The sequence below is a fragment of the Branchiostoma lanceolatum genome, chromosome 6 (assembly GCF_035083965.1).
Source record: "Branchiostoma lanceolatum isolate klBraLanc5 chromosome 6, klBraLanc5.hap2, whole genome shotgun sequence".
Taxonomy (NCBI): Eukaryota; Metazoa; Chordata; class Leptocardii; order Amphioxiformes; family Branchiostomatidae; genus Branchiostoma; species Branchiostoma lanceolatum.
Window position 1 is genome coordinate 15,564,343 of NC_089727.1, and position 24,575 is coordinate 15,588,917.

The 24,575-nt window shown below is 39.7% G+C and overlaps 1 protein-coding gene across 1 annotated transcript in view; it reads left to right on the plus strand.

The window, feature by feature from the left end:
* The window catches only part of LOC136436820 (emopamil-binding protein-like), a 69,670-nt gene extending 45,301 nt beyond the window's left edge, over nucleotides 1–24,369 (plus strand). The window contains exon 4 of the mRNA XM_066431172.1: nucleotides 23,310–24,369. Within this exon, the coding sequence (XP_066287269.1) occupies nucleotides 23,310–23,579 (270 nt within the window). The 3' untranslated portion in view covers nucleotides 23,580–24,369. The remainder of the gene's footprint in view (nucleotides 1–23,309) is intronic.
* The last annotated feature ends 206 nt before the right edge of the window (nucleotides 24,370–24,575 follow it).

Consider the following 24,575-nt stretch of genomic DNA (forward strand, 5'->3'; position numbering starts at 1 on the left):
TAACTGTGCATACCTGGGGGTGCTGCACAAGAGAGCTCTCAAACCCACTGTTTTTCAAAGTGGCGGATTTCTGTAACCCAGCAGATTAATATTAATAGCAGTTAGCGGTTAGTTGGAAAGAACTATAGAGAGAAAGTGTATGGCCGTGTTTCTTCAATTTTATTGAGATATAACAGTTGCATCGTAAACATTAATGTGTCACTTGTAAAAGATTTTGAAAGGAAAAACAGATAAAAGTTGTGGCTTTCCAATAAATTGCTTGTATAAAATAGTCATGCTACAATATAATGAAGTGTCTGTGGTTGGAAATGTTAGACTGCATATATAATTTGGATTCTTGGCTGTCCACAAAGATCTATGGATCCCCATATGCCACATGTCAACTCTGACATTTTATCCAGGGAATGTACAATTAAGCACTCTCTGTCTGCAACAAAATAATGACCGCCCACTGAAACCAAGATAGCATTCATATCACCCAAGGGGGAAATAAAAAAGAGCATTACAGAAGCATCTATGGACCTAATAAAACTGCTGTATTCCCTGCACTAATAGTACTTAAATGTTGATAATTGGCCTCTAACACCATAACCGTGAATAGAGTGTCTGTGAGGTGTGGAGTGGCATTCATGGCTCTTTTGTGGCGGCGAAACGTTTATGGTAAGCATTTAGAGCTAATGGTACAGTGAGTGGAAGGGGTCAATTTGACGGGGACGTAATGACAGGAAATGTGTCCGATTGGGAATGCGGTCATTTTCCTTAATCAAAGGGGTTTTGAGAAGGAGAAAACATTGAAGGAGATGTTCACTTGTTTCCGTAATTTTTTGTAATTCATTTCGTTAGTTTGTAATGACCCATATTTAGATGTTAGCCATTTTCTAAAGTGTATGTACAAAGTGTACATACATTCCTTGCATATTTTAGGTAAAAGCAAACAATGCCATTGTTTACTTCAGATGCTGTGGACTACTCAGGTGAGGAATTTATATATCAATAAATCATATATGCAATACAATGGGGCTTTGAAATATCCTCCCTATAGAGTAGAAAGCCACTATCATACCAGAAATATTCTGAAAAGTTGGTTGTATTCATTTTAATGAGGGTAGAATCTTCAACTACTGTTACAGCATACTTGCAACTTCGGACCTGTTTCTTCCTCTTGCAGCAAGCTTATCTAAGATTATAGCAGCAATTTTCTATTTTTCAAACAATTTAACTATAGCGTGTCAACTTAAAATCATCACCATTTGAACCTAGTTCCTGTATAGCTTATGTGTCATTACGAAACATTCCATTGCACAAATGCCAGAAATCAGAGGATGATCATTGTAAACACATCACGGATGCGCTTTTCACCTGGATACAGAACTCTAAATATAGCCCATACCTGGGCTGGTCGTCCACGTGTAAAAGGTGACAGATAAATACCCCTCTCAACAAGGATGTGCCAATTACCGTACACACCCCGTATCCTGCATAACACTTCATTGCCTGTTTGATGTGGCTCCGAGAAATTCGCTACCAGCACGATTTTGGGCGTCTGTGGCTCAAGCAGACTCTTGTGTTTAATGCTGTTTCTTTGGAGGGGGAGAGTGCTTTAACTGCTTGATTTTGATGGATTACTTGACTACTTTTTTAAAGATACCTGTTTCATGTGGCTCCAACAAATTTGCTTCCAGCACGATTTTTGGCGCCTGTGATTCAACAAGAACAGACTTGAGTTTGCACGATGTTTCTTTGGAGGGGGAGAGTGCTTTTCTTGCTTGATTTTGATTGATTACTTGAAATTATCTGATCCAAGATCCATTCATTTTAGTGTATTAATAGATGTACCCTAGAGACACGCCTGGCATGGACATTGTCTACTCTGATTTTTGACAAGGTGGAAAGTTTATGAATATGGACAGAAAAATGTGTGTACAATGATGAACAATGTTACACTGTACCAGGACAAAAGCATGTCATATTGACCCCACTGTACAGTGTTGCAATTATTATATCGGAATAAGGACATTATGTAGGATTCCGTGCTCAGTCCTTCTTGCATAATGTCCTTGATTGGAATATAGTAAATCATACGCGATTAGAGCATGAGCATATGAACACAATCTTTGCTAAAAGAAACTCTGATATTGATCTTATCAGTTGAGAGCTCTGTAATTTCTTACATTTGACTTGTAGCTTTATTTGACTTTGGAACAGGTATGTAAGGTTGCAGAATATTTTGACAAAGTCAAAATCTTTCCCTTTTTTTCTTGCCTGTTGTCGAAACAAGAGTCATGTTTTGGCACCTGTCTGGAACCGACTTTCAAGTGTATTTTCAGTAAGCAATCACTGTAGGTTGTGTGGGCATTCTGTCTATTTTCTACTCAAACATCTTCAAAGTCTTTTTGTGTACTCTTACATATCTTCATATAGCTTATGATTTACAGACTCGTTGAGTATTTTTGTGTTAGGATTCTCTCAGTTCATTGACTTTAGGCCTTAGTGATGATGAGAGACAAATATAGAGACTATAATCTAGGCTACCGCATAGTTCGATGTTGAAACAGGTGTGCCTCAAGTATCCTTTTGATTTCTTAAAGTATAGTTACCAAGGTGCTGTTGGTGTTGGCAAGCTTTTGAAAACTTATCTGCAATGGTTTGGTGTTGTTTTGAAATCTTAGCAAGCAAAACTATAGCTTAAAGTGTCCTTAAAAGTGAAATATCGGGTATGTTTCTGCTATGATAACTATAGATTCTAAAACATACATTCAAAAGGATAAATAGTTGTACAGATGTTATATAAGGTGTCTCTGTTTGGGAACCAAATAACTTTCAAGAGATAAGATAATGTTGAAACAGGTGCATGACATGATGAATTGGAGTAAAATAGCCCCATATTAAGTTAGCAACCAATGGATTTGGGTCACAGTGACCTGACAATCTTTCAACCAACCTAGAACTGTATGTCACAAATACTTAAATTAAATTCTCAAGAACAGAATGGTATTAAAGTTTTAGAATCCAAAGTTTTAAAATCCAAAACTGTATACTAGTAATCATGTACAATAGAACTGTCAAGCGCCAATACTAGTACATGTCGTTAGAAAAATGATTAATGACTTGAGTAGACAAAGAGAGTTTTTTTTTAAAGTTATGAAATGTATTCACAAGTCTATGAAAGCTTCTCAAACCTTTGCCATGTTTCCATGGATGATTATTGGTCTGATCCCACCTACCACAGGTGTGTTATGTGGGACTTGTGTATGTCACCTGTATTGTCTGTAGGAATATTAGCTCCTTATCTCCCCTACTATCTAACCTCTCAACACTTTCATCTTCTGACACTGTGTACTGGACAATAAACATGCCAACGTTCCCACACAAAAGAGATTTTACGTCCTGTTGATAAATACAACGACTGTGGAAACAAAAGATTGTCAGGTATGTTTATCATAACAACCATAACTATGCTTTTGATGTCATCAGAAAAAAGTCAGAGGTGCTAACAAGGTGTTCTTCCATCCTGTGCCACTGAATAGAAATTTGATAACTTTTCTTCGATCAAACTTCTTTCCATGTTTCAAGAAACATCTGTCTCTGACTTTATGTTATCTATGTGGCACCATATGGATAATTAAACACGGTTATGCTACCTTAATTCACAGAGAATATATGAATCGCGTACTGAAAGAGGTTTGTAAACACTCCTTTACTTCACTGTTTCTCTGTTGTCATAGTGGCTATTTCAAAAAGCAATCCATCAAATGTTTCAACAACACTACCAGTACAAGGGCGTGTTACTTTCCTCCCAGACAGGTTTCAAGTGTTTTATCCATTAACCCTGGCCAGGACATGCCTTAATTCCCACTAAGTAAATGGTTTTCCTGGCGGCTGTGTGGGTGGACCCCGGCCTTTCCTGTATCTATTTCATGATTAAGGTTTGATACATATTTGGATTGTGGCATTGATCTCAGAAGAAACAGAATGGTTCTTGTTTTAAAATATTTGAAAGAAAAAGAAGAAATTATTTTTACAGGTGTGTAAGATATTCAAGTACAATATTTCAGAAGTTTGCAGAGGTAGATGTTTATCAATGTATAACCAATACTCAGCTATAAGGCTCTTCTAAAGTAGCCTAGTGATATATTTACATCTCAAACAAAAGCGGTGTAGTTCCAAGACAGGCTATGTCACCAGGCAGCCTGTGTAGTCAAACTTCCACCTTGGATCTTAGACCACCCTGTTTCCAGAAGTAACACTTGTCCTACACCTTCTCTGCCCGCCTGTGGAAATATTGAACCTGGTGGATAGATGAAGGCTATATGTAGCAGGTGGCGTCTCCATCTAGTGAGGCTGAGAAAGTCGTAAATGTTTCCTCTCTCCATCAGTCAGCATTAGACTCTAACCCTCAGTCTCCTGAGGCTCACACGGTCCTAAATCCTGTATCCCGCCTTTCGCCACTCCTCCCTCCTTGCAAAATTACCCTGCCATTCAGCGAAAGGAAAGAAAACAGCTGTATTCCCCTTATTGGTCATTTCCTATGAAAATGTATCAAGTGTTAGATATGGGAGGGAAAGCCCTGTCCTGGTGACATGCAGGGAAAACAGACTGCTGGTGCCAGAGGTGTGGCGGTTTGACTGAAAGCAGGGCAGGTCTAAGGCTAGATCCGTATCAGTTGGTTTAGGCTGCGGGCTGTTGGCAGTGGATATATTGACTTTTATCAGCTATTGTTTCTGTTGGGTGACAATGTGCAATGGTGGGAGGGTACGGAAAGGCCGGGTCGGACCTCACACAGCGTAGAAATGGACTTTGATAATGCCTCGCTGGCACACTGTTTTTCCATGTTGTAGGAGTTTGTGACTCCGAAATAAATCTGCACACTGTTCTCTGGGCTGTCAAAGTCAAGGCTTCTCTTGGCTGATGTTGGCCCTTTCTTTAAATAGATACTTGGTTACCAGCTGTACTATACAGCAAGAGGGAAAATAGAGAGGGTACAAAAAGAACAGCAGTAATATTTATTAACTACTCTCCAAGCAGAGGTTAGGCTCCAGCTAGTTTTTGACATATTTTTAGTTTTTTTTGTCGAAAATTCTATTTTGTCAGGTTTTCTTTTTGTTAGGCTGGCAGACAAAAGATAAAACTTTACCAAATAGAAAGCACAACAATAACGTCTAAAAAAATGTCAAAACCATCCAAAGCCTAACCTCTGCTTGGAGAGTAGCATTTAACATAATTTGGTATTTGCATATCTTAAGGCAAAAACTGTTCAAAAGGAGAAGCAATTAACATGACAAGCAAATTACAAGGGAGAGTCTTCTGAGTTGAAAGTAGGATGTTTTATTGAAGATTCCTCAGCAAGCAAGGAATGGTGTGCATATGTTGATGTCATCATTTGTATCTCAGCTGCGTTTTGCTGTTTATGGACACTTTCAGCAAGCATTTGAATAAACCATGCAATTTTTCTCATTGTTAACACAGCCCATCCTTTCTTATCCACTGAAAAGTGTCTACGTGTATGTGACAGTTTGAAAAATAGCTTTCCAGACATTCTGTTGTCTTAAATCTATCTATTGTTTGATGCATGTGTACAATATTACAATTAGAACAGGTGTTATAATGTTTGATCGCTTAGGTTTCACTTGGGCACAACTTGTTCCTTGTGTGTGAAGGATGGTTGTTATCATCCTGTTTTGGTAAAATAATTCATTTCCATTCGACCAGGTAATGTCTTTTTCTAGCCTCCTGCAGTGCTGCTAGTGGACTGTGCACTCTCTCTGAGGGAAAAGCACTGTCCCATGAATCTAGATCCCGCCTTAAAACGGCTTCCTCAGATGACACAAGATAGCCGAAACAGTGACTGCACTACAATAGAGAGAAAGACATCCAGGATTTTCTAAATCCACCTCACTTGTTACCTGTCATTCTCTACCACTTCGCAGTGTCAGAACACTGAAGCCTCTGTTCTGCATATGGTGGCGTATGGTGTAGATACGCGGTTGGTAACCTTTCTGTAAAGTATTGTTTTTGTCAGCCGCTCTTTTGAACTAATTTTAGTGACCTCCAGGTGTCTTAACATGAATAGCCAGGGGTGTCGGGTAGCAAAACCTGAGACAGAAAAGAAGACACTGCTTTTGAAATAAATGTAGGTGACCACGTGTGGATGTTTTTCTTGTTTTTGAGAATGGAACAATGCAATTCATCTAATGATACAAGGAGATGCCTGATACTAGAAGCTTGTACCAATGACAGAGTACCTGGCTTAGAGCATGGAGGAATCAAAGGATCTTTTTCTCAGCTTGTCAAATAAAGACTCCAAAAGCTCCAACTTTGACTGTTTTAGGTGACCACAGCCAATACACGTTCACCTTTTTCACAGCGATTTTAGTTGTTAAACCCTCTAATTGTTGCCTTTTTTATGACGAATTGTGGGTTACAGCCTCCCAGTTGTAAAAGCAATAATCCGAATGTCATTTAAACATCAGAACTTTATTTTCTATAACTTGTCCCCTGTACTTGCTGTCTTAAAGATATCAATGTCATAGTTTACTCTGCTATGGCAAGTTTTCTGTCCTGTTGAGAGAGGGAAATGGCTTTGACAGCAGATTTTTCTTCTTTTACTCACCTTAACACTAATGCTGTCATCAGCAAACAACGCCAATCAATAAGACAAGCTCATCCACCCCTACAGCTAGCCCAGAGGACGTCTTCAGAGAGATTTCCAGGGCGAAGATGACACCTCTTCCCGTGTCCTTGTCACTTCTTGTTTATTGTGATGTGTGAAAGTCAATCTACTGGAAAATGACAAGGGTTCAGGAGACAATGGTGATGATCCTTGGGAGAGGAAACTTGAGATGGGAAGTTGATAAACTGCCAACTGGAGTGGGTTACTAAACTTAGCCTTAGGAAGTCCTCACCTGAAATGACCTGTCTTGTGCTACAGGTACTATGCATACATGTACCTGTCCTTAGTTGAACCAGCCTGTCTAGACTTCTACATGTCGGTGAAGGTTATGTGACTAACCCTTTTCATGTGCCTCGTTGGTCTGTAATTATACTAAAAGTGAAGTCAACATAGAATTTGAGAAGAATAGAAGACTTAAGTCTTCTTGCACACTTGTCATACAGAGAGGTTAAGAGAATGATCTTAGCCATTCTTCCTTAGAATTCTTTGGAATTTTATTGATTTGTTGTTGCTCATTGCAAGCCATGTGTAACTCATGTGTAGTTCTTTAGTGGATTAACCTTCTTAGTCTTTATATATAATCAAGACAGAATCTGTTAAAATTGTCAGGGTCTACCATAACTGTCAAATGACTTCTTTTAAATACAGGCTTTTGTTGCACCATCATTTTACTTACATGTTGTACATCAAGACTAGATTCCAGTGTTTGGGCCAGAACATTATTGTTGACAATCCTTGGATTCAAGATTCCTTTTGGGGGCATCTGAGGGACTGATCCTCTAGGTATGAACATTGGTCAGACCTGGGCAACTACCAATATCCACCAACGGAATCCTGCAGTTTTCAATTAGTCTATTTTTCTGGGTGTTTGCTTTAGGATTTGGGTATAATCCCACGCCAAGGGTTATTAAATGAGCGGATGTTTGAGAAGCAAAGGTTATGGGAACTCCTCGTCTCAAAAGTCAGTTCGGATTTCATCTGTCACAGATTAACCGGTGTGCACCAAACACAGGTACGCCTTTCTTCATCACCTGTGTTGAAGCTGAGGCTCTGTCAATGAACTGTGAAAAAGACAACAATATGGTTTGTGTGAATCATGTAGACTCCTTGGAGCTTAGGTTAGCTCATTGCTGAATCTTAACAGGATTATAACGTTATACAAACATTTTGCTGAGTATGGTAAAGACCACCCAAAAGAGACCCTTTCATCATCAGTCTTAAGATTGAACATCAGTGTGTTTTTTCGTACATTGCGATGTGAATTATTAACATGATAAAGACTATCTATCTGCGATCAATGTATGTTACATATACCTAATGTTAACACATATTGCATCAACATTCATTGATGTTTCTACTGGACATGGGATATCAGCTACAAGGTTTGAATGTCAAAACATAAAAACAGGGAAAGTTTATTTACAGATGACATTAAGAGTGTGTTCTGGCCTGTATAACCTTTATATGACCTTTCCCCATGTGCTTCCAACAGACTCCAAGGAGCCCGTTCTTGTCGGTTCCCATAGTTCATGACCTTGGCATTTTCAAGGTCAGCATTTCGTGCATGGAACATTTACGTTTACGATGTCACCATTTTCCCCTTGAGTAAGGAGAGTGGTGAGGTCCCTCAAGTCCTGACCTGTTTTTCAGTGTATGGACCACAAGAAGATTACTGTATAACCTCCCCACCTCTGTTTGGTATCAATCTCCTGAAAGATAATGTCCACTTGTTGGTTTGTACCTGTCCAGACCAAGCAGGACAACATAACCCTTGAAATAACCATCCGAACAACAAGCAACAAACGTAAACCTTACTCCAAGCTATAAATAGTGGAAAACATTTTGGTAAGATGAAACTTGAATTTTTGAAAGATTTCCAAATGTAGGGCAAGTAAATTTAAGAGGAGATTGCCTGGGAATCCCAGGATTTTGCCAGACTAAGCCATGTGGAGGCCCAATTATCATCCCATCAGTCCCTATCGGCCTCAGCCTGCTGCATGTTTGCTTTGCCACTGGTTGTTGTTGTAACCTGGGTGGAGAAGTCCCAGTGCACCCCAGCTTTCAATTAAACCATGTCAAGCCTACTCTGGAACAGCTCTGCTAGCATGCTGGAAGGACAGAGAAATGGGGAAAACTGTTCTGCTGTAAAACCGGAGAATTTCTTGTATCGTATAAATGAGTTACTCCACCAATGGTTTTAATGCCTACATGGTAGTCATTAATATGGAATATCATTTAATTGCTGTCAACATACATCTGTTCTCAAGAATCCATATCAAGCATGTTAAACCACCAACCCACTGGGCACAACTGATAAATCCGAAGTCCATACCAAGCTTTTAGTGTGTTTATTTGAATTTGCAACTTAATTTTTTGCTGAATTTGCACTGTACCACTATGCAGCTCTTACTAAATGACTTTTCAGCAAAGCCTTCAAGGATATGGAAATTCAATTAAGAAACCACCAGAGGAGGATGTAAGGCCACTTGAGACATGGTGGGAGGGTCTGTAGTGTCAGGAACAGGTGTAACACATACTCCAGGCCAGGTGAAGTCTTCCTTCTGTCCTTTTCAAGGGGTCTCAACAAGCCTGCCAACCTTGGATGAGGAACTGTTTTCTTTGGAAATTAGACAGCCCATTGAAGTTTGATCCACACCAAGGACTATCTGAGGCTGTCTGTCTGTGTGGAGTAGACTTGTAAATCAAGTTGAGATTGTAACATACTGCGCTGTATTGAATGAGTGCCTTGACTGGAAACCATACACTTATAAAGTGTCTAGCAGTCAAGCCTCAGACTGAAGATGTAGCATGATTCTTTTTCGTTAGCTTGCAGTGCAATGCGGCTTCGTTTTGGATCTCATATTTAGCCAAGCACACCTGGTGTCACCACTTCTCTTCTCGATAAGTGTGTTAGATACTCTCACATACATCGTACATTTGTTAATGGTACCCAAATGCTTTTATAGACTGTTGAAACTAATAATCATGGATACCATGTCATCATGTTCGTATATTTACACACAAAAAGCAACATGTATATACAAAAAAGACTTTAATGCTACAATTTAGAGGCATGTTTCTCTCCGCTTCCATTCTAGCATGTCACCACCATTTGCCTTGACAGTTTTACCTTCACATCCAAAAGGTGAATGACGAAGACGTGATAGTTTTTTTCTGACCCCCGGGGCTCATCACAGACCAATAGCGTGACAGTGAGTGGGACGATATTTGGCAGAAAACCAGCAAAGCATACACGCAGGGAAACAAAGGCGGACTTGTGCCAAAGGTTGCAATGTTCATAAACACCCTTTGTTCAGAGTTACAGGTGGAAATCCCTTTCAGGTTAAGTGCAAAATTGACTGTCTTTTAACATATATTGCCGGAGGGGTTTACTGACAGCATGCCACCCCCCAGCATAAGACATAATAGGTCAGCCTTTTGAAGGTTTTCAGGTCTGCGACTTTCAAAAGTACAAGGTTTTCTGTTTTTCCGCATCAGGTGAAGGCCATTGAAATATATCCATTGAAGTTGAATGAATTTTGGAAAGCGGTGTTTGTTCACAAAGCTGAAGGCCATTTGTAGGAAGTTTTGTCTGCAGTTTAAAATACATGCTTTATATGACACATGTTTTTCCAAGGCTTTGTAGTATTTACTGAATACAAGTGTTACAGTCACTGTGCTTTTCAAAGCAACATCAGTGTTCTTAGAATTTGTACTATATGCATTGAATTAGGCAAGAATGGTTTTGTCCCTATTTTGCTATATACATGTACATGTGGATAGATATTCTTAATTATTTGAACATGTTATAGCACAATTTAACATTTTAGAGGTCCAGTTTACTTTACACCAGATTTTACTCCTAGAGAGATTTCAGTAGTCCTTAAAGTTTAAGACTTTATCCGAGTTAATTTGGTGTAAGCAATCCTGGAAGGCCTTTTTGTAATTAGCTAATTCCACAGATGAAATTATTATGCTCACCTGGGTGACCTGGATGCATGGGTGGTCCAGTTATTTGACCAAAGATGTCACTGTGACCATATCTCATACTTTTTTCTATGCGTAGTAGTAAACACACTGACAGTCATCTTCGTCTTCGAAGGACTACCAAGGAGGAGGAGTAGTAAAGAGTTTTTACATAAAAGATAAGACAACTTTTTTTCAAATGGAGGTATACTTAAACTTATAAGGTGTTTTTTTAATGTTCTTTACAATAGCTGTTCTAGCAAATTTCCTTTCACATATAACTGTTAGACATGATAGAATGGCTGGTAAAAAAAGCATTATTGAAAGAACTCCTCTCTCTTTTCAAAAGATGATACATCACTAGAGCCTTGCCCGTCTCTCAACAATTACACCTCTGCCATTAACACACTGTTTTCCTTTCCGTCCAATTAGAGAACAACACATTTCAGGTAGACAATAGCAGCCTTCTTACCTGTTCAGACTACCCTTGTCTAGGTGTAATTTGTGTAAAGAGATTTTGACAGGTTGTTCAATGATCCACAGAGCAACAAGAGAACACAACACTTTCTTTAAAACAACTTTGCTTGAAAAAAGATGTCATCCTTGCTTGCAGTACCATAATAGTCGTGTGTAAAACACTGAAGGCAAGAATTGACAAAATGTCATGCAAGTTTTAGCTTGCTTATGTCGAGACCTTCCAGTCACGAGCCGAGATGGCAGCCCAAGTCTTTCGGTCCTTCATCGCCTGGAGCATGCTATCCACTTCAAGTCCAGTGTCTTTCTTGAGTGTGTCTATAAAGGTTGCTGCTGGTCTTCCTGGCCTCCTTTTCCCATGCTTGGGGATCCAGAGTTTTAGAAAAGTTTTAGAAAAGATGCATAATATTTATTCAAATGAAACATCTTAATAGTATTTAGATTACAACTGTACATGTATCTGTCGCGTCTTACTTTCTTCCAATTGTGGTGATTTTATTTTCATGGTTTTTGCAGTGATCTCTCCACTGCAAATTCATGACAGCACAAATATGTCTCCCTTGATGACTAATACAAAATGTACCACAAAAATGTTTCAACCGCGAAACCTTCCTTTTCCCTTCTACCATGAAATAAAACCACCGCGAAGGTAAAAATGACTTTCAGTACGCGTACGTCCAATGGCCTGAACTTCCCTTTTCCTTCCCGTAATCTTCGCCACCAAAGATCAGCGCAATCACCGGAACGTCTCAGCCCATTGGGCCCCAGCTGTCCACCTGTGCGGAGATGAATGACCCAGGTGATCCGTGATACCCCTTTCTTCCATCAACACCTACACGCCACCTTTGTGTCCAGTCTACCTGTGTGGAAAACCTTCACAACCAGCGGATCCCTAATCAGTGTCCCTATCTCTATACAAACACTATTTGGTTGGTTGTCACACTCTGGGTGGGCTGGTGCTTTATTGTAAGAACTACAGTGGGGCAGTAACTGCTAAGCAACCATCAAGGAGGCTTCTTTCATTGAGGGCAGACTGAAGCCTGGGTTTTATAACATTTGGAGAAGAAAACAGAAGTTTGGGGTCCGCTTCTTTAGTTTGATTTATGTCTATTGTGTTTGTTTATCTGTTGATATACTGTCTGTGCCTGTTTGTTTATTTTGTATGTAGTCTGACCTTTCGAACTGAATATGTGTTTCCTCTATTACAGTCATTTGTCATCCGTTTTGGTGTGTAACAATGTAGTATTTAAGGATAGTTAGGAAAAATTAGCTATACATTCTTAAGATGTTTACTTTTGCAAAAATGACACCAAAAATGTTGTTAATTACTGCTAAGTAAGTTAAAACAGTAAACATCATTGCTAATTTTGTATGAGCCTATTTTCTATTATAGCACCCATTGTGGTCTCACTACTAATGTAAAATGACTGATAGTGTGTGCATATGGAGGTCAAATGTCATGCCTAGTATCGATGCATACATTTAACCACTTAATTTGTTTCTCCTTCAGAAACATTCAATATTTATCCAGTAATATTAATAGCATCATCATCCAATTCCCTGGGGACCTTTGAGTCAATGTTGGCGATCAAGCCTTTCAATGCTTCACACTACATGACAAATGCATTTCACTCAGGCGCATTAGGGCTTGCCTCTCTCCCCCTTATCAAAAGGAGGCGGACTGAATATTACATCCGATGGCCTAATTCTACCAACCGTTTCAATCGGAAGGAAACTGGGCAAATTTGGTATTAGGGCAGAGGGAGGATCAATCTGTAGAACACCCCGGTTTCCAGGGTAACGGCACCTTGAGGAGTAATTTGGGTAATCCAGGTGGCTCCCATCTCAGGATTAGACTATTAATGTTTCTCCTGAGGAAAGTGGTGAAGCCGTGGTGTGTACATGTGTGTTAGGGGTTAGGTGAATTAGGGCACTTCCTCAATAGTGCTAAGATAACCACCTGCAATTTGTGAAATAAAGATTTAAAATTGCTGAAAATGTGAACTTGCACTTTTGCAAGCTAAAACAATACAGGTTCAATGTCATGAATCATGTATCGCAGAATATCATCAATTTTTTTTCAAGCCGTGCAGGACATTCAGCAATGGGGATGTTTTTGTGTGATTATTTAGAGTGCTTCCTCTAACAGTACAATGTAGCTTGGAATTATATAATGGTTGGTATATGCTGTTTATAATTATAATGTTTCCGTGATCACCAGGATTCACCTTCCATCTACCCTTTGGAATTGCCCAGACAGTAACACAGTGTGAGGCATCAGAGGAAAATGAAGGTTATTTGTACATTTTATTGAGCAGTATGTATACATATAGAAGGTGCCTCATCAGAAGCGTCTACTGGTGAAAAAGTGATATTGTCTTTTGTCGGAGACAACAATATCTATCTGATATATATTTATATAGATGATAAATGTTTGTGTCTTGCATGGAGTATGTTCAGTTAGAATGTTTTGGTAGCAAGTACAGTTAGGCAGAGTTGGCTATGTATTACATACAACATTACAATGGACACAGACACTTCACTCAGAGCTGTGTCCATTGTAATGTTGTATGACATCAATGTGTGTAGGTGGAAAGACTTTTCAGTTTAAAATATCTCCAAGCATTAGCAAACCAACTAAGACTAGTCTTTTCCACTGTTCACAAATACAGTATCTCAAATTATTCTGTAAGCGACGGGTCTTGTCCCCAATATATTTTTGGAGTTGCAGCCTCATGAAAGCACAGTAATGCAGTCATCCGTTATGATTTATCGACTACAAACTTGTTACGGTTGTCAGTACTGAAGAGAGAAGTAAGATTATGCTGCACAAATCATGCCCATATATCAAAAATTTCTGATGGCCTCTTCCGTGAAATCCTCAGTGACGGAGTTCTCAATAGCTGAAGCTAGGCTTTCGCTCGGTTGTAGGGAGCTTTCCTTGAATGTGAATGATATCATACAAAATCTCAGGCTGGTGCAGTTATGTTGTCAGCGAATGATTTATCACAGAATTTAACAGTGTTAAAGAGAGCTGTCATCTGCCTGTGTAAGGGCTGTGCAGTCTTCTGAATTTTGGTGATAAGTAAAAATGTGCACTGGAAGGACAAAACTATATTCAGATTTCAAAGGATATCTTGAGTTTCCAGTTTCAAATGGACAAAACTTGTGATAGTGCAGTGCAAGCTGGCAAAAGAGATGCTGCAATACTAAAATACATGTGGTTAAATGTCTTGGTATTGGGTACTTCAAAACAAATTATGATTTTAAAGAGTGATCAAATATTTCTAGGATGAGAATTTCATTCTTTTAAGGGTAAGAAAAATCAAAGTTTTCTTGTTGTCTAACTAGGCTTCTTTTCTTACTTGTGTTGTGAAGATCTGCTTTTAAAATCAATAGATAATGGAGATGTGGAGATGCATTAAACATTGATATTTTCTGTATAAGCCACTATACTCCAACAGCCTCCATTGGTATTCACTACAGCACACATGCATGTTCACTCATGTAAAGCTGGTACATACTTACTCCTGTCTGAAACTTTCTTATACAATTATAGTCAGTAAATCTCCCAAGTTGCACAAATGAATTGCACATGTCCATGGCCAATAGCCCCTACAATACCAATAGGTCACCAAGTTAATTTGATCACAGTCCATTGTCTTGATATACTTCCTGATAATGACCAGTTTAGAAATTAGACTATTTCACCAAAGTTGACAAGCAATAGATAACAACCACCGTCGCCCAATCTTCTAAATCAAGTGGCTATAGAATTTGGCCATAGCTGATCGATTCAAATGACCACCGGGGTCAAAAGAACTAGGAGAAAACCATTAAGCATCGCAGAGGTCACCTCTTGTAGACACTGAGGTATAGGGCACTTCATCACAAACCAGTCATGGCCTATTTTGGGTGTGCCCGTACCTGTAAGCACATGTAAACGCTACAAATCTACCTTAAATTCACTGCAGCTATACATGTATGCTGTTTTTGATGGATTGTTTATTATTCAGATCTCTGTCCTGGTTCAGCTAGGCTGAAAGTGTTATAACTTCAACACAACAGGTAACATGGGTACTCAGCTACTGTACAATAAACTGTTTTGACAGATGACTGGGCCATTCCAATGTGATAACTTGTTTGTAGAAATGACATAAGTTGTTTGTCAACAAAATTAAGGAACCAGTTCTGGTTAAAGTTCACATATCTGAGACATCGTGTAGTACATGAAAAGGGTTGCTTGAAAATCATTTGCACAAAGAGAAATTTGAATGTTAAAAATGGCACAAGGAAAAAAACTGGCATTAACAATTGACCTGTCATGCAGAAGAAATTTAACTCATTGTTAGCTTCCTCATATCCTTTTTGGTCTGTTCCGAATATAATGTATGTCAAATACCTGTTAGTATATTGGGGTACTTGTTTTGTATTATAACACTACCAACTCGATTTTGGGTGAATCAGCCCTTTTTGGGTAACTTACTCAACCCAAGAGAGTCAAAATGGGTAAAAAGGGGTGACATGGTTTATCATTGTTTCCATGTAGATGTATTGGGTGAAAACGAAATTCACACCTAGGTCATAGAAGAGTAAGATTGGGTGAAAATAGGTTTCACAAATAGGTGTGAAATGACTCCTTGCTGCCCAAGTTCTTAATGAAACTGAAAGAAATTGCTATCCTAATGGTACTGCTGCAACTAGGGCAACATTTTGGGGCAGAATTTTCTTTTGGCATGTTGGCTCTACTCAGAAAGCTTTGTTATTCAGCTCACAGGTAAATTTCAAACAATAGAATTTGGAGTGATGCTTTATACAGACAATGAAACAGTCTTCATAAGAAATACAGCAGGCTAGACAGTGCCCAGACACAGATGTGTATTGGACCCTGTTCTAGATTGAGTTAGCTAGCTTTTTTTCTGAGAAAAGAAGGACTATACCAAGAGCTACGATTTTCACAGATTAGGCAAAAAGCCTACCTAGTTCCATAACTGCAAATTCGCAAGAGGAAAGTCATAATGCTATAGTCAAGGAGGTTGACCACACAAGCATTTCCCTTGCTGCTTCACACTTTGTACCAGAGGTGTTATGAAATGCATGGGTAAAAATGGGTACTTTTTCATTGTGTTCTGTTGCAAAGTAAACGCATGGGGTTTCACCCAAAACTTGCATAATCAGCCCAGGAGAGAACAATGAAGTACCCCTTGTTACTGTATCTTACCCACCCATTTTGGGTTAGTAACCCCAAAAGGGCTGATTCACCCAAAATCGAGTTGGTAGTGTAAATGCGCCATTCAAACCGAGTTTTTGACAATTTATCAAATAGATTCAGCATATCTCCATGGACGTTTCTTACAAAAACAAAATTTCGCTGTAACAACCTAACTTGCCATCATGCCAGCCTTTCTGACCTCTGAAAACCCTCCATCAGGGAAAGCTCTCTCAAACATATGCTCTGCGCCGCCCTCTTTTTTTACAGACCTCCGCCGAGCTCCCATCACGGAGATGTCCAATATAAAAGTTGATGGACTTCCTGCGGCCGTTGTTACCGCGCCGACCCGGTGACCCCGCGGGCCACGGGCAGTTGCTCCAAGATGGAGCTGCAAACACAATGGCGATGTGCTATTGATTGGACGGCGCAGCCCTTGTTGGCCGGGATTAACTCCAACCAGAAATCCAATAATTGGAATGATGCTATATCGGCATGCCCGGGAAGTGGTATTGCCACCCATATTGATATTGAGATGGCCCGTGTTGTCCGGATAGATCACCTCTGAAGAGGGATTAGCCCTGGTGTTGACAATCACCTGTCAAGCCCTGATATATCGCAACTGTATTTGTCAAATTGACTGTACAGTGAAGCAGTAATTGCTAATTCAAACTATGTCGACAGAGAAAGCACGGACATCAGACTTCCCGTCTACTGTATCTGTCCCACTGGCATCCCTCAGATGTTAACAAAATACATCTACCAATACTCCGAAAGTGACATTAAGACAAGCATTAATGTACAAGCACTAACGTTAGTACTGTAACAATTGAAATTGAATGTAGGCAACCATTGATTTTGGAAAAGGAAGGGGGGCGCTACACATGATGCCATTCATCTCGTGTGTTAATCGAAATCAAACAAAAGCACAGATACGTTTGTGAATATTAGTCATCCAGGAAATTGAAGACTAAGATTGTAATTCAACTGGATTACAGTTATTGGATTACTTGAAACGTCTGATAATTTCTGTAATCCAGTAGTATGAATTGAAGAACAATTTTTAAAAAAGCACAAATATTACGCAAATATAAGGGGTCTGGAACCGTCTTCAATTCTCTGGCAGCAAAGGAGGAAATGTTTTATTGCTATCCTAATGACATGTATGACATGGTGTCCAACTTTGTTCAGCTTTTCGTCCTCTCTCCAGTGGTCACTACCCTGACACCTGTTTGATGCAAGCAAGTATGGGAGTGTAAACAGGATGGTACCCAGGCTAATTGTGATCCCATGTTGTCAATTACAAAAATATCATCTTTCACAAATTCTTGTGTTGGAGGGTAGGAAACAATCAAGTCTTCAGACTCAATACTTGGGATTCATGTCATCTATTTGGAATCTGAAGACATAACATGGCATAGGCTTAAGTGTATCTTCAACATGCAGTATAGAATACTGATGGTATATAAAGAGAAAACATGCAGGGTCGCCAGTAGGGTTCGATCTGGTACTACCAATATAACTAACGCATGCGAAACTATCAATATAACTAACCCCTGCAAAAGGCCTGCCACAAGCACTTTCTCTGCCGGTTAACTTTGTACGGTAAGTAATACCCTAACTGAGGAAAGGAAACATTGGCTTACTTTGGCGTGGCTGACAAATAGCCCTTAACACTGTGTATCTATTACCTCTGTCTCTCACGATGAGGACCCCGAGCTACGCCATATATCTCTTTCAGCTTCCTTTGACCTTCAGAGCTTGTAGTGTTCAAACTGATGACATTATGTATGTAATCTGACCTAGCGCCGCGTTTGACGTCTTGGGCTTGTGTCAGAGATGCATGGCTTGTCGTCCATCCTTTTTCTACCCTTCCCAAGGAATGGAAGTTCTTCGAGCATAAAAGGTGCATGTTAGCCTGTATAATCCTGTTTTAGAAGTTGTTGCTGTTTTGTAGATTGCTGACTTTCTGCCGAAGTTGGTTGAGTGAGGTCAAGTTGTGCCTCTAAGAAGTTTCTGTCTGATTACGATGAAGTGTGATCTTCTGGTCGAAGTAATGGACTGTCCTTGGGACTACATGTGAAAGTAACGGTGTCCTTGAACAGGCTTTTTGCAGCAAGAGGGAATTAAGTGTATGCAATCCCGCAGAAATGCCTGGAAGTGTCAGCAGGGGAAGGTCAAGTTGGTGAATTTGACAGGTGTGCACTCAGTGATTGCTCACTTGACCTTTCCCTTCAGCCTGTTTTCCAGGCGGTGTTCACACAAGTAGGTGGGAGGGTAAGCTGTCAGGCTATCCCTGCATCCTACAGATGATCACAGATGTGCAACTGGATATTATGTGCAGTGTGCTGTATAAGATATCCCAAGGCACCCTGTTACCAGGAAGCTTCATCCTTTTGACTGTGATTCTGATGTGAGGAATGTGAAACTAGTTCCAGGAAAAGTAGTCGAGACTGTTTTTGTCTTGTGCAAGCAATTTGTGAGGGGCAGAGAAAGGTTTTGCTAATTCTAAGCACCTAAAAGTATTTATTTTGATATTAGGAAGAAGAGTGCATTCAATCTAATCTGTTTCAGGTATTTTTACAATATGCAAAATAGATGTGATTATAAGTTCTGCTATACCAAGAATAAATTGCTAACTAACTTTATGCAGATCCTAGGAGACATATAATCATTGTAATGTATCCAAGTGGAGTACATCTGTGATGATGTTTGTCAATACACAACACAGATTCTGAAGACAATAACAAGTTTATGGCAGCAGCAATAAAAAGGTAGAAGGAAACAAACAATGGTCACCTGAATGTAAATGCCGCCAACAGGAATATTGCCATCTGTTCTACCATGCACTGCTAAACACATTTCATTCCAATTTGCTCTTTTTATCTCAGTTCAATTTATTCCATTTATGAGCCCTCTCCTGAGCAGCAGTGCTTCAGAGCCGTCACCCGCTACTTTTCAAAGTGCCATGAGGGCAGCTTTGGATTGACGTCTTCACAATTATCAGCTTTTCGGCTTACCGCCACATGTGTGTGTCTACTAATGACATGGAATAAGGCAGTCAGCAGGGAGAATAGACTCCAATCATCAGATCAAAACTTCCGTTTGTTAACCAGGTAGCCTCACGTCCTCTATATGGGGTAGACCATTTCATAAGGGGGGTTGGGATTGCTTATAAGACTGTACTTAAGTCTCCTTCTGTTTGGAATATCAGCAGTTTACCTGGGACCGCTGTACTGACACTCTGGTAAATCTATCACTAAGTACGAGAATGTTAGCTGGTATGTACAGTCACCAGTATGATGATGAATGATTATTCCCTGTGATAAAATGCGAGGGCGTACCATCAATGGGATATTCAAGTTGAAAATGACAGCAATGTTGGTTTTGCATTAGTTGGAAATTGACATGCACCAGCTTCAATTACCCCTGATAAACTCTATAATCAGCAGGAATACTGAAGACTCCTCGTTGAGGTTTCCAGTTCTAAAGGTTTGGCTACATTCCAAAAAGAGTTTGCATCTGAAAGTGTCTCGCTTTGTAGCCACCTGCAGGAAAATGGGAAATAGACCAACGTCGCGACAGGCGGCGAATTGAACGTGTTTGCAATCTTACGGCGGAAATTGTTTGCCAACTTTTTTGACCAAAATCTGAATAGACACTGGGTGAATGTATAGAATGTATGTAGACCCCAGTCGGTAAGCCGTGCACTAAGCCCTATATTTAAGAGTCACGCAAGGCTGGCGGCTCTAACACTGTTGTGTCTGGGGACATCACTCTTTGAGGAAATGCTGATCGCTGATGGAATTGTGCCTCGCATTATAGTGAAGGGATGAATGGAGACATTCTGAACTAATGGGTAATTTCCTTTTAATATTGCATGGCCTGGTTACCCCACCCAGACCTTTGCCAGCTAAGCAATAATTCCAGTTCCTTAACTTCTTAAAGGTTTTCAGATCTAAAAATACCATGGAAACGCATTTGTTCACAAATTTATCTTAAGTATTAAGATGCAGATTAGGTATTCACCTCTTGTGATATACAGTTAACGTTACATCATGTAACACATTCGTTTATGGAAAAAATTGCATTCTAAGCCGTTGAACATAAATCATTCACCAATTGAATGTCACACAAGTGTACGGCATCAATTTATAACAAGGGATAATGGAGAAAACTGACATCTATGACAAAGACAGGACCTTAACCTGTGAGGTCTGCTGAAACAATAGGCCAGCAGTAAGGGATGGGAACAGATGGCTCATTTGGTAGCTAATTTGGCAGGCGGTCAGCGGGGAGGGGGGCAGGCTAATTACATTGGGTCCACTCCAATTGCACAGACCAACTTGTCAATATTACCATCCCACAAACATCGATTTTGGGTAAATACCAGAACTTAATCCAGATTGTAATATGCTCCAAGAACTTCCATACGATTTGATATCATTATGTTATCTAATCATAGGGGAGGAAGAATCTGCTTATTTCTAGTTTCTTGAATACCGCTATGCATTTAATATTGATTTCCCCAAAATATCATCTTATTGGAGATGGATATCATAAAGTTTATGCTTTTTCCTATTGTTAAGTTGATAAAAGAAAATGCTGATACCTCAACTTTAACTTCTAGACGCATTGCTAATGTGACTATTTGCATAAGTTTTGCATTACATCACTTTTACAGTTGTCATAATTTTATAAAAACTAATAATTTCTGTTGTCCATAAATGTTTTCTTGGATCAAAATTCACAAGGGAATAGCAAAATTATATGTGCCACTGTTTTAATTCCCATGTATCCATGTGGGAGGACATTCTCATTAATGAAAGATATTGAAAAAAAAATTGTTCTTAATAAAGTTTCCTGGATGATAACACAACAGGTTTGTCTCATCTCCTTTTCCCATCTGGGGTGAAAAATAACCCTGCATGCACTGGGGATGGAAATCAATATCTTAACATGGGTTTGCTGGAGGGGAGAGACAGAATCAGGCCATGTACCACTCGCAGCCCCACACTTCATTACCTCAGGCTTCCTGCTTATTATCAGTCACCTGGATGGAATACCATTGTCCGATATGAAAGATGTTTCCTGGATTTTGATGGAAATAAACACGTCAATGCTATCACGCATCAAAACATGGTAGGATGTTCCTGTATCTCAACTGGTAGCAGCCTCACAGTTGAGCTCCTGGTTCCAATTAGTTGGTAACTGGGAGACCCTGGTTCAAGCCTGGGAATGGCAGTTCGATTGGGGCTGCACCCGTCTTTAGGAAGGGACGTAAAATGGGGGTCCCATGTTCGAGGAGGTGCCTCAAGTACGTTCATGGGGAAGGGCTAGCAACCCCTCCCTGTAAATGTACCCTACTACTGAAACAGCAAAGAAACTTGCTGCCCTATGTACCACTTGGCACTGCAAGGATCTGAACGAATGAACAAACGAATCAAAATATCATGTCTCTACTGTCAATACTCTTGTAGATTTGGTCCCCAGAAGGATTAGGTTGCCAGAAACTGCTTGTTATCTTCTGTCAAATTGTTCTTGTTTTATAATGGATGCATCTTTATTTCTCAGGCATCTTTCTTCGTAATGTAACATACATAATGGGAGACATGAACACAATCTTCTCATAGTTGTGAAATTGATATAATAAGATGAATTACAAGTGAGGAAAACCATTCTCTAATGACTACTTAAGGCAGACTGATAGATAGCCAGCCTTTACTGGAAGGAGAAACCTGCTGAGCTGGACGATTCTCCAAACGCAATGCCTGCAAGATTGCCTCCTGTCATATGGACCTGCACTAAATCAATAAGGAATGACTGATGACCATTGTGATGCCACTGATTTCCTACTGGTGTCAATCTATCAGTGTTTATAACCAGAATCAGACCTTCCATCTTGCTCGTCCGTCGTGAGATTTTATCGAATGTGGCATTTTGGCTCTTCTGATTGGAGCAGGGGTTATCGTGTTGGTTGACCTGCTGTGAGTTTTGATATTCTGTTGAATGTGTTGAAATGAGCTGTCATTTTGTATATATTCTATATTGTTCATATTACTAGTTTTAGAATTGTACAAGACAGGAAGTTCATGTTCACACGGCTGGTAACTCTCACAGGGCTCACACTCCTCAGGTTGTCATAGTAACATTAACTTGCATGACATTATTTTTCAGCAACAACTACAGTTAACGATTGTAGAAATGTCATATTTGTTACATACAATCCATACATAAAATAGAAGTTAGTTAAAATCCTCCCACACCATAATTGATGTATAGGGCGGTGCCCATCTCCGTTTCATAGCCCTGGGGCCACACTGTGGTGCAATCACTGCAGCAGGGGGCTAGTCCACTGGCAGTGGAGTGTGTTTAACTTCCATACTGTTTCATAAGTATGTACCATTTTTATAAAGTCTTTGGTATGACTCAATGCGCCTCTTGTCCAGAGGTGTCCTACGTGGGGCTTGAACCCCAGTCCTCCTGGTCCAAGTAATTTGAACCAGATGTGGCAGAGTAGCAAAGGCGCAGACCACTACACCACAGGGACACCCCCACATAAAATAGAAGTACCAACAATAAAATATTATCATTTATGTTATACCTGGGCTGTGATAACGTTCGATACAAGTGTTCCAGACAGGTCTGTATTTTGTTATATCCCACAGGCTTCTACTTGTATCCCACGGGGTTCTGTAGAATAATTCCAAGATGCTCTGCATGGAAATGGAATTGATGTTTTTACAATTTTTGTTTGGGCACACCAAATTTACTCGTGTTCAGGTGTATTTCACATTGAAATGCATGTTTTCTCTCACTGGTGATTGTGAAGAAAACAACGCGATGTCCGCATCACCCTCGGTTCCAGCCCTCCCATGGGCTGGGCTGGTACCTTGGGTGATAAGAAATACACCGTGTTGTATTCTCTATACGTCAAGTAATGGAAATTTTATTGATCAAATTTCGTCCCTTTCCGCCTGTCTTCTGCAGAATGCCAAGTCGTCCAGCCGTACGGTCCTGGCGACGCTGGTGGTTCAGACCATGACGTTCTGGAAGACGGTTCTGTACCTGCTCATGTACGTCCCGCCGATGAGCGATGTGGCCATGTTAGGGACCAACAACTGGCTGGAGCTGCTCTTCCTCTTCATCATCCCAAACGGTCTGTGGGTCCTCATCCCGGCCGCTACCATGTGGGACATGTGGGGGAGGGCAGCACCGCAGGGAGGGACTCAAACCTCCCGAGGAAAGAAAGGGAAATAGTACAAAACTCATGTTAGTTTTTACCCTTCCCTTTGAGAAAGAAGTCAATCAAGTGATTAATTGCTTTATGAATGGATTATCACCAGTTTTTGGCAAAATACCCATAGGTTTACTCACATACTATACTGTATCTCTGTGTTTTAAAGCTGATCTTGTAGTACACAATGCATAGGAAAAGTTGGTTTTAGATCACTACCTGTAATATCTACTGCATGTTTTGAGAAACACAACTTGCCTACTAGAGGATGAAATTTCAGTGTGACTTTCAGCGTACCAGAAGAAAGGTATCCTTTAAATCTTTCATACAGGGGATGAGAAGAAACATAGAAATATAGCGTATGATAATTCTTTGAAAACATTCCATTGCATAATAGATCAGGTCTTACAATCAGGACAGCAGGAAGTCCATTTTCTTGATGAAATATTTTATGAGACTGAATTTATATTACCAGTATAATACAGACAGTTGGCATGGTATGAGCCTATGGCTTTATTAGTATATTACTCATGTTTCTCATTTCAACAGATACCAAATCTTTCTAGTGCCAATCTAGATTTACATCCAACAATGATAAACTGATACACTATATCAAGGGCTTAAATCTATTCTGAACAAGTTAATAACACTTTTAAGAGCAACATGGTGATTTGTAGAGATACAAACCTCAGTTGCCAGACTAGTTTTGTGTATTAATCATAGCCACTTGCACTGTAGATGTCATTATTGCACCCTTGTGCAAGGTGAACGTGAATAATTCAATAAATGACATGAATTTTTACCTCTTCTGAATACAGCTGTGCCTCAAATTAATTCTTGTGAAAGAACAAAGTCAGTGGCATTAGAGACTGTGAAAAGGGACATCTGGGATGGAGTAAGACTAACATTGAATTCTATATCTGAACATTGTTACAGTTTTTTACCTTTGATTTTGAATAAAATGTCTTGATTCTGAAGTCCATTTAATTGATTATTCAAAATTTTTATCATTTTATATT